The following is a 17897-nucleotide window of genomic DNA, read 5'->3' on the forward strand; positions in this document are numbered from 1 at the left end:
CAGGAGGTGTCCTAAGTGGTTAGGAGTTGCCAGCAGGGCAATGTTGACATCATGGCATTCAGGAGACAGAGACGTGCGCAAATCTTCTACTAACTCCACTAAGCACAGCGTGTCATCCTCCCTCCAATTCGGCTTTCTTTTGGATTCCATGTTTACTCATCATACAGCCTATAGAACCTGGCTATATAGGGTAGTCAATTGACAGCACACCAGTTTCGAGTCAGTTGTGGGATTAGGTAAATTGGGTGGATTAGGAAACATTTAGCCTATTCTTGAGTCATTTTCAATGTAGGCTATCTTGTATTATTTTGTTGATAATTTCTTCTGAAATTATTGGTGATTATATGCTACACTCCCATTGTGCATTTCACTGTTGAATCATCTCTATTTAGGATATTCGTGCATAAGGGATTCCATTCAGCGATTGGCCATTCCTGTGTACTTGGAATTGCGTCATCAACATTTCCCTTTACGGCACACACACCTGTCGTAAATCAGCTCTGAGATTGACACTTAGGATTCAGTCCTACACCTCGCTGAAAGAGCGAGTGAGATGCATAATAACTGACTTTTAAGTGCAGCTTTTGGCTGGGAATTTTTTTGCTCATAAGTGTACTCTTAGCAGTGTTCTTAGGAGTAATTCTAGGAAGCTTGATAAATACGGGCCCAGGTTTCTCTTAAAAGATAGAAAGACTCAGTGTAAATCTGTGGTTAAATACAGGTTAGATTAACTGCAAAAGTTCCACTGATTGTTATATGAATACAAATCAAAATGTCCTAAGCCAGAGTCAATATTTAGATATGAAATGATAAGACAGGCAGACAAAAAAGGATACCTTCCCCTCGTTTATTGGTAAAATTACAATTTGTTTTTTTTCTGCTTTCTCTACCCATGATGACCCCACCCTCCCCCATATCCCCCACCTCACAGCAGCGGCTGCTGCACAGGTACTGTTGTGCTAGTTGTTGATGCCATAACAAAGGATGACAACACCGGTCAAAGCAATCCCTCCCTGATATGAAAAGTCCAAATAAAGAGAAAGGAAAATGAAAGGAAGCAGAGGATAACATCTGAATTCACAAAGATGAGACAGAACCAGTGCATTTAATACCATAGATCTTCAGGAAAAAAATCAAGACAAATAATAAAAAAAGAACATTTCCATCACAAAAGAATTGAGTACGACAAAAACATCATGTAGAGATTGGGAACATATTGTTTTGACAATAACTACTGATTGGTTATTATAAGCTTGCAGAAAAGGATGATACAAATACAGCAACATGTTTCCAATACACAATTGTGATTTTGGTCAAGAAAACAAATCTTGCTTTATGAATTTTTCATTGTACACTGATGATTCAAAAACATTACATTAATGCTAAAATGACTTATTGGTGACAATGTTAATAATGTACTATTTACTGTATATGGTTCGATATCATAGGTGAAGGATTGCAAAACCTTAGGTGGTCTAGGCTTTAAAATCATACTGAACAGCCTATGTCAAGAGGCTGGAGTAGTAATAACATAGTCATAATTCAGTTAATCTACACAGCTGCTATCAAGAAGGAAATAACTGTCCATTCCCCTTCTGCTTTTATGAACCCTCCCCTCTCCATCTTTTCCAGGAAGCAGATCAGGAAGAAGAAAGAAAGGTGAAGGATTGCTGCATGCACCTGCCACCAACCTCAACAGGAAGTGAGTTTAAACAGTGACATAGGACCATGATGGAATACTGTATACATGTATGGTGCATGGGAAATAGGGGGGTAGGAGAGGAAGGAGAGGGCCAACAAGCCTGCTTACGTTCCTCCCAGTGGTGTTTGATTTTTCCCCACTACAGAAATACAGAAACAAAGCTAAGCAGATGGCGCCATTAAGTGTGATTGGTACTGATTGATCTTTTTCCTTTTTTTCCTCCTTCCATCAGCGGGACCTTTTTTTTCTCTCCCCCTGGGGTGACGTCAAATGTCCATCGTCAATTGAGAGGTCATGGGTTGGCATGTGTCCTGGGGTTAAAACTTGATTCTGTAAATGAGCCTGTTGGGTCAATTTCTTTGTCTGTTGGGTCGGTTCATCAGTTGAAACCATCAGTGGGGTCTGGCAGTTTACTGGCCAGTGGACTGGTTTGCCAAACAGTTTGATTGGTGCTGTGTTGCTCAAAGGGTAGCTGGTCTGACCAATGGGACGTGTTTGACAGCTGGTTGATATCTGGTCTGGGTGCTCGATACTGAAGGCTGGCTGGATCAGTATGTTCGTTAGTTCCCGCCCCCACAGCACTTGCCACTAGAGCCATGCGGTGTAGCTTCCTGCAGGTCCACCCCGCCTCTGGCCCGTCCGCCAGCACCCGCTCCACCCTGGGGTTCGTTCTTGGGAAGCTTCTTGGCTAATTTAGAGAAACAAGCACAAACATTTTAGACGACAGCGCCACTTTTCCCTCGCACCCCCCCCACAAACAACACCTATATCCCCCTAGCCACTAATCCTACCCACCCCTCAAATCCTGACTGTACCACCTTCCTATGCCTAGCTATGGCCTAATGGCCCGTTAACCACTAAACGTCCATTACTTAGTGACTGACTGAGTGACTGTCCTGACTTTTCCATCTTATGACCCCAGTAGGGCCTCTGGCACAGCGCCGTGGTAAAAAGAGTCGGCAGGGCATTGAGTGCATTTCTGCACTAAGAAAATGTAATGATAAAGTGTTTTGCATCTGTGTTTGATTCTTCCCTGTTGGAGCACTTACCTATAGCCATAAAAATCTCATTGACGTTCATAGCGGTCTTGGCGGAGGTCTCCATGAAGAGCAAGCTGTTGTCATCTGCGTATGCCTGTGCTTCCTAAAGCAAGAATGAGAATATATGAGACAATATAATAACTTGTTGTTCCAATTAAGAGTTTCATTAAAAAGCTTAAATATTGCGTGTAAAGGTTGTAAATAGTGTACTGTGGTGAATAATTGATTGATGAGGATTCCTCTGTACCTGGAAGTCTACAGCTCTCTTGTTGGCCAGGTCTGCTTTGTTCCCTGCCAGTGCAATGACAATATTAGGACTGGCTTGTCGCTGAAGCTCCTTCACCCAGTTCTTTGCACGTGTGAATGTATCCTGAAAAAACAGAAAACAACATGCATAATCATAAAACACTGTAATTTTAAAACTAAAAAAATCCCTGATATGACTTTTACATCTGACTTGTGTCAGAGTTAAAAGAACAAAGGTCTGTTAGCGGTCTGTGTAACTGAGCAATCATCAACCCAAGCTGCAAGACCAGGGTAATCGCACAGCTGGCTGAACCATGTGGGTGCCTTACTTACTGTGTTGGTGATGTCGTAGACCACGATGGCGGCCTGCGCTCCCCTGTAGTACATGGGCGCCAGGCTGTGATACCGCTCCTGTCCTGCAGTGTCCCAGATCTCAAACTTGACTGTTGTGTCATCCAAACATACCGTCTGTGTGAGGAAGGCAGCTAGAGAGAAGAGATACAAGCTGTTAGCACTGAGGAGAGGTGTGCAGTTTGATCATGCCTAAAATCACATCCCACCCACCGCCCCATTACAGCACTGACGTTTCAGATATCAAATGTAAGAGAAGTCAGACCAAACTACCGTAATCAAAGCAAAATCACACAATCACTTTTTGTTTTTTTTACGAGACGTCGTGAAGCTACAATGCTAGTTCCTAAAACGGAGCAGGGAGGAAGGGAAAGAGCATTGTCAACAAAATAATTGCAGATACCCTGGATGACAAAGCAGAGACTAAAGCCAGAGAAAGCAAACAAGATGGCGTTCCCACTGGTCCAGGGCGTCCTGGGATAAGTGCATTCTGAGAGGTGCATTCCAGACAGTGAAAGTCAGTGGAAATCAGGAACCTGCTACTGAAGTCCTGGCTGTAACATCAGGGGATTTTGTCTACTGCTTCTTCAAAATAATTTGTGTCTGCTTGTCCACTGAAAAAAAAGGCGAAACGCTTTTACATTAGGGCCAGGTTTAACTCAAAATGTTTTACACCACATTAGCGAAAGAGCAAATCATTTGAAATCCTACCCCTGTGGGGAAATGATCTGTGAAAGTAAAACACTGCAAAGAGAAAATGCAGAGGAAATTGTGTAAACGACACAATGAGTAAGCTGTGGCTAACCCAGTCTATAAAAGGCCCCAGAGTGTCAAATCAATTTAACACTTTAAGAACTTTCTGGAGTCGACATACAGCACAAGAATGCCAGGAAATATTTTTTTACACGTGCCACGGAAATGCACACAAAAAAGAAAATCTGAAGAATTCAACAATTCCCCCGGCGTCTAGAGTAAGAACAGAGCTTATACGAGTGACGAGAGAAGCACAATTGCACATACTACTTGCTTATTCAGCCCGTTGTCACATGACGCAGGAAAATGTGTGCTGGTTTGAGTAGCACATACTTTGAAGCTTTGTAACCTTTGGTCAGGCTGCATGCTGACCACATGTTAACCAGGAAAACAAAACATGCTGACTCGTTTTCAGTCTTTGGCTGGTGTAAGCACCGAGCATCCTGTCTCTACAGCCTTACGCCCTGTTACTCATAGGAGGCTTCCTATAGGCAACTGGAAAAATAAAATATGTTGCTTCAACATGAGAGAGAAAAGGAATGAATTGACCCAAAATAAAGTTCTGTTGCTGGTAAACATCTTTATAGCCGTATACACCAGACAGCTTAGCAGATAACGCTACTCAATATTTATTGACTTACAAAGTCCTGTGTGAGAACGTATTTTATATACAGCAATGGCCTGGGGGAAATAGCACACAGAGGACCGAGGCTATGGGAGGTCAATGGGAGAGATGTGGGGAAAGCAGATGAAAGTTAACATAATCATGAACGATGAGTCCAGTCTGCAGAATCTCCTACCACAATCTGAAAGGCCCATTGGCCATCTAGCAGGTCAGGTGACGTGCTAAGGACTATTTGCTGCATTCCCATTAAACTGGGAGCTTGGGATTTCACAGTTGAGTGACATCACACCCGAGTTGTCGGCGTTCCATTTAAACAATCGGGAAAACGGCCATGGTTAGCTCTAGCCAGGGTAGCCATTGTTAGCAATAACAGTTGAGGACAATGCATTTCGTGGTATTTTGCACATACAAACACTGCAGCAACATGTCCACACAGATAGACGTTAGCCAGTGCTGTGTGTGTACAGCTGATTTAATGAGACACAAAAAGACTACGATTTTAACTACTGTTGATGATGAGCGGAGCAGCCATCTTTGATTTTTGAGGTCGGGGCTGGTGAGGCTCCCCCGAGTTCGGCAGAGAAAATCCGAGGACAGGTGACATCACGTTCATGACCTTTGAACCGTGAAATCCCCGGCTCCCAGTTTAAATGGAATGCAGGATGTTATTTCCCCATCTGGTTCAGAGATTTGCACCCATCTTGTCAGTTACAAGCTTACTTCTGCAACCTTCAGGCTTCATTGTTTTATCTGTGTATTATCTTATTATTGCTGTACAAATTAACCTAGTTATTTGGCCATCTCATCATTCTTGGGTAGTCTGCAGCAGGTCCAGGAAAGCCCCCATTGTCTCACTTCCTTCCTGTTTGAGGCCATGTTTAGACGACAACCATCTCTGCATAAAACGGCAAACTAGCGTTGCGTCCTCACCTTTTATTTCGCATTTACACACAGCTGGTGTGATAACGATTTTCGTGCAGACTGTCTGCTGACTGAAGCTGCAAAAGCATCAAGTGAGCCAGAATAACATTGAAACTTCTGGTTAAAACCTTCACAATAATGGGAATTAAATAAACTAATAGTCTTATTGATGCATGTCGCAACGTTTTTTGTGTGTGATCCGAAATACACAGAAGACATATAGAACACAGACAACTAAAAGTCAATTTTAACACGCAGTGAGTCGACGACCCTGATTTTTATTTATCCAGTTATAAAATACGGCTTTTATTCTGAAGGTAAAAATGCCTAGCTTCCCCTGTTCTGTCTGTTTCTAACGGGCTTGATTTAGCTTTGTGATAGCTCCAGATGATGCTCCAGATTGGATTACCGAATAAAAACCCAGTAAAGCAACATCAAAAAGACCTGAGCACAATTGCGACTTCACTTGAGGAAATGCATCGCAGACGGTGAGTTGTTGTCAATTATTCAATGCGGGAGACAGTGATGAATAGGCTATGTGCGACGTTAGTAGGGGGGACTTAACGCAGATTGTGTTTTTTTGGAAATAGTTATCACGTTTGTTGAATGTCAATGCGACTCATTATGCCTGTGCCATAAGGCTGTATTGGGCTAGTTCAATGTTCTTATTGCCTACCATTGTCTAACATGGTGAAGGGGGGCTGTGTCATCACCTGAATTGCGTTTCTCCACTTTACAGGCGACAGTAAGGGGCAGCATTTTCAAGAATTCCACTCTGGGACCCGTTCTCAGATTTGGGCGTTTTCACCCCCCAATAACGCCGTCACCGTGTAAAAGGAAGGCACTAACGGTAAAGAAGTTTGCCGTTTTATGCAGGGAGCGTCGCCGTGTAAACAGGGCCTGAGTGACCTCACTCACTGCCTCAAGGTGCGAAACACCATTCAAAAGAAAACAAGTCTCACACTGCCTCAAGGTGCGAAACACCCTTCATAGACAACAGTCTAAAATTGCACAGTCATTTTCTTTTTTCTGTGGAAAAAGCGTGAAGTGAATGAAGCCTTGCAGGCATGTGTGCCGTGTCAGTCTGATGAGCTTGCTGGCTCATGGGAGGGTCAGGTGATCAGCTGCCAAGAACTGGTTCTGCCGCTCCTCCTTCACAGGTTTTGACAACACACCGCTTTAGGGCTGGTGAGTGAGCTAGCACTTACCTCTGCTTCCATGCAGCCAGCAGTGTCCATTAACATGTTCAAGCTCCAGGGTCCCAATAGTTAACCAAGTCAACTACTATTAGTTCAATAAGTATAGATTCTATACAGCCCCCCCCCCCCCCCCCAGGCACATATACGGCGATGACGTAGAGTTCCTTCTAAAGAAAGAAAACTGCGGGAGGGTACCTGGTAATTCACAGCTAATGTGTGACAATTCAGTGTTTAGCACACAAACATTTGTGTGGTCGCGCACACACAATATCAGCAGTGACCACCACAATATATTTAATAATAAAGTTTAATACCGAAGCTATGTGTAAATTGTTAGCCTTTCATGTTGCACACACCCAGTATTTTAATTTGGTTAATGAGCAAAAAAAACAAACAGAACAGTATAGCACTGCGCTTATATCTTTAAGTTATGTTATCTTTGACACAAAGTACTCGAAGTACACCCCCCCCCCCGGCCATCCCACCTACCAGCACGAAATGCATTTGGGTTTCTGTGGGGAACACTGCAAATCATAGCTTCCAAAAATACAACTTTCACATCATTCTACTACCTACATACAATGAAGAAGAGATATGATTGGTAGAAAACTAAGTGCTGTACACCGTGACAAAGCCAGCACAGCATAAAGCATGAACGAGAACAGAGACCAGTGCTGCTGAGAGGATGTGAAACTCTCACCTCCGATGGTGCTCTCCTGGTACTCGTGGAACTGGCCCTTGACGAAGCGCAGCACCAAGCTGGATTTGCCCACCGCCGATTCTCCCAGCAGCACGAGCTTGAACTGGCAGATCTTGTTGCTTGCCGCGGTCCCGTTGGTCCGCGCCGGTCCGCCTCGCCCTGCCATGCCGCTGTGTGGAGAGCCGGGAGGAGAGAAGACGCCGGGAGTAGAGGCTGGAAGTCCGGGCGACTGGAGGCTGGGGCGTGGTGCAGGGGCTGAGGGAGGCCGAGCTGGGCAGGTACAGGCCAAGCAGCGGATGAGCCGGAGGAAGGGGACACCTCACCAGTGGGACCTGGAAAAGACGCCACACACACAAATGAACCTCAACTCTGAACTGAGAAAAGCACCCTATTGCATCAGCCATGTTTTGTCACTTACCACAGTTACCAGACCTAGTCCTAGAGACCTTGAAAATAAAATTGAGATTCAAAATAGCCTTCCTTAACTTCCTTGTTCCTTCTGGCAGTTGCTTGAATAAGTAGACAATAACAGACCATTATAAATCAATAAGAGACTATTTATTATACTGTACACGTAACTGCCAAAACAGTCTCCCAACTGTCCCTGTGAAACTTAATATGCTGGCCAATAGCGAAAGTAGTCAAGCTTTTGTTTTAGCCAAGGTTATTTTCAGAGCTTCGTGCTGATATGGTGGTGTTGACACAGAAAGCTGCTACATCACATCAGGGTTGGGCCGCTAGATAAAGGGGTTATATTAAACACGCCTTTAAGGAAATAACCTGCTCTCCCATTCCCATTTGAAGCCATCTGCGCTCTATCTTCCAGAACTTGTCCTCATGGAGTGCAGGCTATGTGACATCGGGTGACTATTCACCTTATGTAGCCCCGCCCACTTGACCCAATTTCACATTGAGTGGCAGATGATTCTAGAGGCCGATAACACAACGAGCACAATATATAAGTACTGTGTACTGTCACAGGAAGTGTCAACACCAATAGGAAGTAATTGGCTGACCCGCGTTGGAACATAAGGTGAACAGAAACTATAGAAATTAGGAGGCTAAAGCTGGAAACATGCTACAACGTTAGCCTCAACTTGGAGCCTTGTCAATGACAGCTAGACCTACATACTCTCAAATGTAAGCTTGAAAAGGGGGTCGCAGGGGAGTCCTCAGCAAAATGAATAAATTACGTGATTTCACTAGGATTTCAATGACTAGAAGTTAGCTCAAGGAGAGAATGTAGTGCAGCTTTCACTCTGTCCTGTTACTTCCCCATTCACACAGTATATATTATATTATTAGCTGCGTTGAGTCACATTTGTGGGGAGCTGCACGCTGGCTGCACGTACGGCGAGGGCTTTGACGTTGTAGCATGCTCTCCGCTTAACGTCTTTTCCAAACACAATCTCATACATCAGCACATTTGTTCTTGTGACTCACTTCTTAACAAATGTTGTCTGGCCACCCGTCCCGTACAACAGTGTTAAGATCTCTCTGGTGGAACCCACACTGCTGCTGACATTAAGAGGAACTTATATCACAGAGGTGGAGTTACACAATCAACATGTCTGTCAACCATCCAGCCCATATACATATAAGCCGTATAATCCTGCACAATAACAGCAAGTTGACAGTCAAATCGGCCAATCACTCATCACTGTTCTCTCATTGTTTATGAGAGTATCTGCTTTGAGAAATCTTGCCTAATCTTGTTTCAGTTGGGCGATACGCATGAGGTCAGCCAGCTTCTGCTTGGTCAGAGGGACAGGAAACCCAATTCAGCTCAAAGCAGGAAGTGAAGATTGCTGAAGATATTACACTGCTGAGCAGCATGTAAGTGTGTGTGGGGTAGCCTCAACTTTGTCACTGGGAAAGCCAAATCCAGGCCCTCTGAGACTCTCAGGCCTGAGTTAGTCTACTGAGACTCTCAGGCCTGAGTTAGTCTCCTCTGAGACTCAGGCCTGAGGTAGTCTCCTCTGAGACACTCAGGCCTGAGTTAGTCTCCTCTGAGACTCTCAGGCCTGAGTTAGTCTCCTCTGAGACTCTCAGGCATGAGTTAGTCTCCTCTGAGACTCTCAGGCCTGAGGTAGTCTCCTCTGAGACTCAGGCCTGAGGTAGTCTCCTCTGAGACTCTCAGGCCTGAGTTAGTCTACTCTGAGACTCTCAGGCATGAGTTAGTCTCCTCTGAGACTCTCAGGCCTGAGTTAGTCTCCTCTGAGACTCTCAGGCATGAGTTAGTCTCCTCTGAGACTCTCAGGCCTGAGGTAGTCTCCTCTGAGACTCAGGCCTGAGGTAGTCTCCTCTGAGACTCTCAGGCCTGAGTTAGTCTCCTCTGAGACTCTCAGGCGTGAGTTAGTCTCCTCTGAGACTCTCAGGCCTGAGGTAGTCTCCTCTGAGACTCAGGCCTGAGGTAGTCTCCTCTGAGACTCTCAGGCCTGAGGTAGTCTCCTCTGAGACTCTCAGACCTGAGGTAGGGTGTGTTGGGCTTTTCCTCAGCCCCTGGCTGGACCAGGCCTTAATCTTCAGCATGTGACTGCAGATCACAGCTCTCTCTGTCTGACAAATATTCAGAATTTACATGCTGCCTTTCACAACGCACCAAGCATGCTCCATCATGCATTCAATATTACTCACATAACTGTACGCTACGTATGCTATCTAGCCACTTTCAACATTATCCATTTGATCAATAACAAAGCCCAAATGCTGTACTCACCGTCTGTCACAGAGCATCATTACCAACATAAACATCCTAGTTCCTGCATTGTACTTTCCCCTTTACTCAATTGAATACGGAAATACATAGGCTGTTATAACTGGGCATTTATAAAGTATTTTAGCTTCTAGGGGTGCTAAAAAATCGATTCTTGAAAGGATCGCGATTCTTAATGCCACGATTCCTGGATCGATTCCAAACTCCCAAGAATCGATTATTCGTATTGCAGGCGGCAATGTCAAATTTTTTCCCATTTCACAGCTTCTAGAATATGTCCAGACTGTAGGATATGTATGGAGGATAACTTAATCCTTTTCAGCTTACAGCCAAAGCTTGAAATGTGTAGCCTACATGCCCACTGTTGATATCGTATTTAGACTGGGTATATATATATATCTGTTAGTAAGTAAGTTAGTAACCAGCATGGCAGGTGAACTGTGTCCAACTAAGCACAGACGCAGGGCACCAAAGGCCTGGCTGGAGTCTTGAACTAGTGCCTGAGAGGTCACACACGTGCACACACACACACACACACACACGCGCGCGCACGGGTCTGAGGCAGAGCTGAGCAGCGGAGGTGGAGCAGGAATAAAGAGACTCTGTTCACTGGGTCAAACAGTGGCTCTGTGCTCATTTGAATGCCAATGACGGAGCTGAGCCTTCACCTGTTCACATTCCTCACTAAAGGAAGCAAGAGAGAGGGAAAAGCAGACTTAGAGAATAGACTTAGAGAAGAGGCCTAAAGCGTTTCATTTCACTCCTGTTGACCAGAGGATGCACAGGACAATGAAATGTTATAGGGACAATGAAATGCTGCTACTGCAATTCCAGTCCAGACCAAAGCCTTGCCTATTCAAAATATATCGCTTATTCAAAATGCAAGTCATGCATGCAAATCAAAGCAAACCAGCAGTTGACCGACTACTTTTTCCAATTCTGCTCATCATAAGTATATTGTAGCCTTTAGAGACACAGAGAGGAGGAAAAGCAGTAGTGATGACGGTTGGGGAGTGTAATGATTTCAAAACTCCTGGATGCGGGTTTCAAAACATAAACGATATAGGTGGGTGAGATAGCATAGGGCCTGTGCTCTCGGGCTGAACATTAATTATAAGTTTAATAACACTTTCTGCTACAAATACTTTTAAACCATACTACTACTAAAAGGAGAAATTATGCTTCAGATTGACTTGTATCAAATTATGACTTGCTTACGCACAGTCTCCTGCTAGTCGCCGCTGTACAGTAGCAGCAACAGGTAGGTTAGGTACTAGTATGTATCAAAGATGTAGGCCTGAGCGCTGTATGAAAGACAGCAGGCTGGTAGCACTCTCAGCTTGCAATCAGAGGCTCTTTCTGACGCTGGGACTGACAGACCTGCATGCATCTCAAGCAGCCTGTGACGGATGCTTTGATGGCATCCATAATGGCTTCCTGAGACCTCCACAGGGAAGTGGGTCAGAGACACAGACAGCAGGACACGGGTCAGTCAGAGAGAGGGGGAGGAGAGGAGGCAGGAAGAGGGAGCTGCCTAGAGAGCGAGCCTGTGAAATATTCATAGTGACCTCCTGTATGCTCTGCTGCCAGCATGATATCCAAGCACTTAGCAGGGATTGCAGTGCACTGAACCCCTACATATAAACATAGTAGCCTAGCCACCCATACTATCTGTATACATCTACGGGACTATTGTATGACAGTGGTACACAGTCTGCTCAAATTCAAAACTTAGGCCAGTTAAAAAACAAACGATGAAAAATTATATTCCTGAAAATTATTATTGTTCACTATAGCAGTAAGCAGTACAGTATAGTCAGTGATACTAGTATCCATAGTATTAGTGAAGAGGAAATGATGACATTACCCATTTATGACTGCAATAAAATAATGCAATACAACTGATTAGCAGATAAAAGCTCACATTCGGAGTCGGACATATCCGTCCTAAAAAGCTTCTGGAAAATCATCAGTAAAACTGACAGTCAAATGGGAAGCTAACCATGCTGTCCGTACGCAAGTCAACAGTCTAATCACAAAATCAATATGATTGAACAATACTGTCATTGTAAAGGATGTAGGTAGACCAGTGATAGTGGGCAACCATGTGCCATGGAAGGCCAAAAGTATGCAGCTTTTCATCCCAACAAAAGACTACCGGTACTCCAGCTGATTTCAGTCATGGGTTCACTTCTCCCCTCTGGGCTCAAGTTTGCTCAGGCCTGGAATTAACTCATTTTAGGGCAAGGCTACTGTGGCCTTTGATAAATAAAAACTTATTGGGGCAGCTTTAAAAAAGTATATATATTTATTAGGGCTGTCAGCGTTAACGCGTTAATCGCGATGCGATTAAGGGCCGACCATAACGCGTTTTTCTTAAATTGCATGCTGCTATTTTGTGACAGGAAACTCGCAGCAGTTTCCTGTCTCCTGTATGTTTCAGGCATGGAAAAGAAACACGGCAACACGCTTCTAAATGGCTCGTTTTACTTAAAAAAAACTCCCAGATGGCACGTTTGCTTTAAGCGTTCCTACATACAGAAGAACGACACACTATGCAGAAACATGTGCCCAGCACTTCTCCGAAGTAGCAGAGCAATGGGACATTGCAAGGAAGGTGACGACAATCGGTACAGAGTCAGACAGTGCACGGCATTTGATAGCAGCAGCAAAAATCATGCCATACCAACAACACATGGCGTGCATTGCACATAGTATACAGAGGACGATTACAACGTCAATCCGTGACGGTGGTTTTGAGAATGTATTGGCAAAATGCCGCAAACTGGTTGGACATTTCAAGCATTAGTCCAGCAAATGCAGCAGAACTGCAACGAGAATAAGCAGAGAGAAGACAAGAGCCTGAGCGAGAGCAAGACGTTTCCATCAGATGGAACTCCACTCTGAGCATGATCACTCGGCTGCCAAAAAACAAAGATGCCATCAGAGCTACACTTGATCTCCATCAGCAAAGGATCACTCCAGCCATGCTGACCAATGCAGAGTTTGATTAGATCCAAAAGCTTGAGACACTACTCGAACGATGCAAGTAAGCTACAACTTAAAAACACACACACACACACACACACACACACACACACACACACACACACACACACACACACACACACACAGTTACCTCCTGTCTACATTGCACTTCTATTGAATTGAAAATAAATCTAAAATTCAAGATCACAAAGTACATTTATTTGCATTAATTTGATTCCCAATCACGACACACTGGTAATAATTATTAATATCAAATTAAAAATGCTTTGAATGCAAAATAATGGCATTTTAAACATGCGATACAAAGATGTGATTAAAGATTCATCGCGATTAAGAAAGTTTCGCGTTTGACAGCCCTAATATTTATGTTCTATATTATATTATACTATACTACTAACCCGTAACATACAGTTAAATTAGCATACATGATTTACTAATGTTCCAAATGTTTTGTTTTTTTATATAAAATACATTTTGTTCAATGGCTTTTTTCTACCAGAGATTCTACAACAACATTTTAGAGGTGCGCAATACTGAGATATACTGTCTGAAACTAGGGCTGCACGATATTGGAAAAAACAGACATTGCAATATATTTGGTTTCTGCGATATATATTGCGATATGAAAGAATACAGGAATTTTCACCAAATTACTTGATTAGCTCATCAAGCCTTGTCCCTTTAAGAAGGTAGTGGGTAACCTGCGTGGGTGACATAGTAGCAAGTGTTTTTAGCTGCAGCCAGTGATTGGCAGGATGGTAGTGTGCTAATGCTGAGTATCAACCAGCAAAATAGTTATAGCATGACATGTTTGAGTTACTTTGCCTTATCCTATGACATTGCGCGTTCTGCGATGTGAGTATTGCGCATGCGCACATTGCGATGACGATGCTGAAACGATATATTGTGCAGCTCTATCTGAAACCGTGGTATTTTTTGCCTAATGTTATCATACCGGCCCTTGTCTAACACATTGTAATGTGTGTAGGTAAAAGACATTGCACATTCATAAAACAAAAACATATATAGATGTATCTGCAGTATCATGATACTACCCGGTATTGTGATACTTTGGCTGCCTGGTATAGTATCGCAGGGTAAAATCTTGGTATCGTGACAACACTACTGCAAAGTTAGTTACATGCCCAGTAACACACAATGAATGACATAAGTGTAACCCAGGTTATTTTCTGTAGCTACAAATTACAGGTGTTCCCTAAATGCCTCACAGCATCTGCCTATCAGTAGATGCTACAATTGAACGTTGTTCCTTGCGGGAGACGAGTGAGAGAATCTCTCACTACCGTTGATATTCAGCATGATGACTGACTGGAGACACTGCAAAACTAGTTTTAAATGAGGAAATCTGCAACTTTGTTTTAAGGGCATAATGGCCAGTTCAAAACAGGGGGGCATGCCAAACTGGCCTTGTGGCTAGTGAATTTTATAAGGGGCATTACAGCGTTTCCTTGACACAATGATGATTGTATGGTCTGCCTGAGGACAGAATCATGTGGACAGAGTCGTCTGCATACTGCTAATCAGCATTAAACACACAGACTAGGCCAACAACAAGAACAACTGAACCCACTTCACATTCCATTGTACCACAGTTCATCACATTTTCTAAGAGATTAACCTCCAATTTCAGTATCCTGTAGAAACAACATGTGATAGATTAATGCTTAGTTGCAGGATCATTAGCACATTGTCTTCAGGGAGTAAATGATCACTTTACAAGAAAATAAATGAGAGAATTGGCAGTCTTGTCATCACAGCAACATGCAGGCCTAACCAATGTGCAACAATCATCAGGGCGGACCTCGCTCTACCAGTTACCAAGAAACAAGCAGTGACTTGAGGGCTGTTGTCTTTATTCCAAGGGTGGGGTCTGCTTTGGCTTCCATGTCAAATTATTAGGCTTTGGTCAGTGGATGAATTGAGATGTTCCAGGTAAAGCCATGCGTTAAAGACCTAGGCTACGTGTGTTATTGTTGGCGAAGAGCTTTTAGAGGCGAAATTGAGCTCCAAGATAACGTCAAACGAACAAAAGCAGATCATTGCTCGGGAATAGGGATTTATGTCCATGAAACTGAATATGTTCTTGATCAAAGGTAAAAGGTAAACAGCTCATATACGGTAGTTTAAGTTTCAAATGAAGAACTGCTTTGGCTATAGTGACAGTTTGGATGGGAAACTGGTGAAAAAACACAGGAGAGGAAAACAGGATACTCATCATCACCAGCAGATAGGCCCATAGGAAATTCTAGACACTTCCTTTTCTCACTAGTTCTCTATGTGAAAAACTAGCTGATGAAGCTATTATTACCAGTAAAAAAAACTAAGCAACCAACATGCAAATGTACAATTTGTAGATCTTAATAGTACTGATAATACAAATAGTACTAACAGTACTAGGACTACAAGTCTGAATCTTGCACTGAACACATCTTAACATGGTATTTCTAATGACTCCATATTTTAGATGATATTCCCATACTGCACCTACACAAACTGTAGCTGTAGCTGTACAGTACGACTCATCACCATGAGCCAAAATACTGTTTGTCCCTTTGCATTTTTTCAGGCAGCTCTTGTTGAGTGATAAGAACCCCAGATGTTTCAAATTGTGCTCTCCTCTGTAGAGATAAAGGGACTTATGTCAGGGCGTAGTTGATGGCACCGTCCCAGGGACTCCAGATGGAAATTAGCCTATGGCTAAATCTGTTACAATGCATCTTTCCTCTATGGGGTTTAATGTATTTTGTATATGCTCCCTGTCAAATAAACTAATAAACTAAAACGTCCAGTGTCAGCAACGTTATAAGACACACACACAATACAGTAAATGATACACTACTTCAAAGTGTTACAGCAATTTGCTAGTTCAAGACTAATGACCTAGAATTTAAGCCATCATGGCCCAAGTAAGAAACCGAGTGATATAGACCCCAAAAATGTATTATTCTCTTTTTGGGGGGATATAATTCATTCAGGGTTGGCTTGTCAAGTGGTGTCACCACTCTAGAAGGTCGAAGTCCACACACCATAAACATAACAGCTTAGGCAAGTTATTGTAAAGGTCCCAGTCTGTCTCAAAGGTCTTAGCTGTTCCCCTTATTGAGCCATAAACACACTATGGACATTTGTTGAAAGTCAATTGACAGCTAAGTTGACAGAACCGCAGACGTATTAAATATCCACAATGCATGGTAATCTTAGCAGCGACGTCACCTGTGTTTCATGGCAACGTTAAATGAGACTATTGAAAGGACGTTTGCTAGTTATGTGCTAGCCTTCATGGATCTGTATCGTCTGTGAGAGAAACTGACAGCGCATATAAGCTAACGTTATCAGATGAGCGGCTGAGTCAAAACTGCTCCCCAAAACTTGCTAGCCAATGTAAGCTAATAACGACCTGCAGCACAACATCCCAGTCGTATTAAAACACCAATGCTATTATAACCAACTGCATATTAACAATGTAGGCCCAACGTTACGCGAACTATTCAGAGTTTTCTCCAGCATTGGCGTGCTACTTGAGGAGTTTTTCTCATTGTTGCTAGCGTTAGCTGCTAACGTTGCAGGGCAACTAGCCATTACACTAGCTCGCTAACGTCAACCGGTGCCTTGATTTAGTTCGCTGTTCAGTGTCATTGAAATATCGTAACGTAATTATGTACCAGGTATGCTGTTTTAAATAACGTTCAGGCAGTCATACATGCGAACCTAGGTAAGCGCCAACGTTACATTGGCTATCATAGAAAGCATTAGCAGTTGCATCATTTAGCTTAGCTAATGTTAGCATTAGCTAATTCACGTCAGTTCACGGCAAAAACAAATATCCAAACTAACCAGACAAACCAAACCCAGAAGATGAAATGCTGAGTTCCCGCTGGCTGGTGTAACGTTACGTTATCCAAGTTAGCACGGTTGATAATGTCATTAACGTTAAACAACTTTCTCTTTCTCGAGTCGGCCCCGGACCCCCAGCTCGTCAGCTGTTTGACAGCGCAACGTTGGGGGACTGATGAAGATTGCCTGTTGATACAGATATTGTGGTCAGTGTTGTTCCGCAAAAAAAGTCATGCCACAGCATTTTGTGTGAGCTGAGATGGTCGTAAACTCGTAGCGTCTCGATCCAGTTTGATGGACATTTCGACCGACTGGACTTGGCTGGTTGGACAAAATCTGACAGAGCAAATCTGCTGCTACGGTTAACAGCTCACATAGGATAAAAGCCGAATATGCGTCCAGTGTTCCTCTTAACTCCCGCCATTCACAATTTCAAGTACGTTAGTTTGACTTACAATACTTTTCCTTCTCTCGCTGATCACATCGGCAGCTGATGTCTTCTTCTTCTTCTTCTCCTCTTCTTCCTCCTCCTCCTTCTTCTTCTTGGGCCTGGCCTTCTGCCTTCCTTTCCGGTTTGATTTTTCCGGGAACCTCCCACTTTTTGTCAGTGGCTTTCTGACCAAGTATAATAATAATTTGCAACAGTTTTCCTTGTCAGACGAATTTCGGAAACCTTTTCTGCGCAGCAGACAAAGGACTGACTGTGTAAGTATGGACTGTCTCTTTGGCCGGCTGGTTACTGGTTAGCGTGTTCGACCTTAAATGAAAGCCAAAATACTT

At 43.4% G+C, this 17897-nt stretch overlaps 1 protein-coding gene across 2 annotated transcripts; it reads right to left on the bottom strand.

Moving 5' to 3' along the window:
• Window positions 1-893: 893 nt before the first annotated feature.
• Window positions 894-17683, bottom strand: rab5c (RAB5C, member RAS oncogene family). Of its 2 annotated transcripts, none has more exons than XM_083649835.1 (6): window positions 17573-17683; window positions 7538-7869; window positions 3322-3473; window positions 2990-3112; window positions 2752-2845; window positions 894-2390 (listed from the first exon to the last, which is right to left on the bottom strand). In XM_083649835.1, exons 2-6 carry the CDS (start codon window positions 7701-7703, stop codon window positions 2263-2265), a joined length of 663 nt encoding a protein of 220 aa, XP_083505961.1. In that variant the 5' UTR covers window positions 7704-7869; window positions 17573-17683; the 3' UTR covers window positions 894-2262. The 2 variants fall into 2 exon arrangements, with proteins under 2 accessions (XP_083505961.1, XP_083505962.1); XM_083649836.1 differs by lacking the exon at window positions 17573-17683 and adding an exon at window positions 17118-17283.
• Window positions 17684-17897: the final 214 nt, after the last annotated feature.

Source organism: Poromitra crassiceps, assembly GCF_964638095.1.
Source record: "Poromitra crassiceps genome assembly, chromosome: 13".
Taxonomy (NCBI): Eukaryota; Metazoa; Chordata; class Actinopteri; order Beryciformes; family Melamphaidae; genus Poromitra; species Poromitra crassiceps.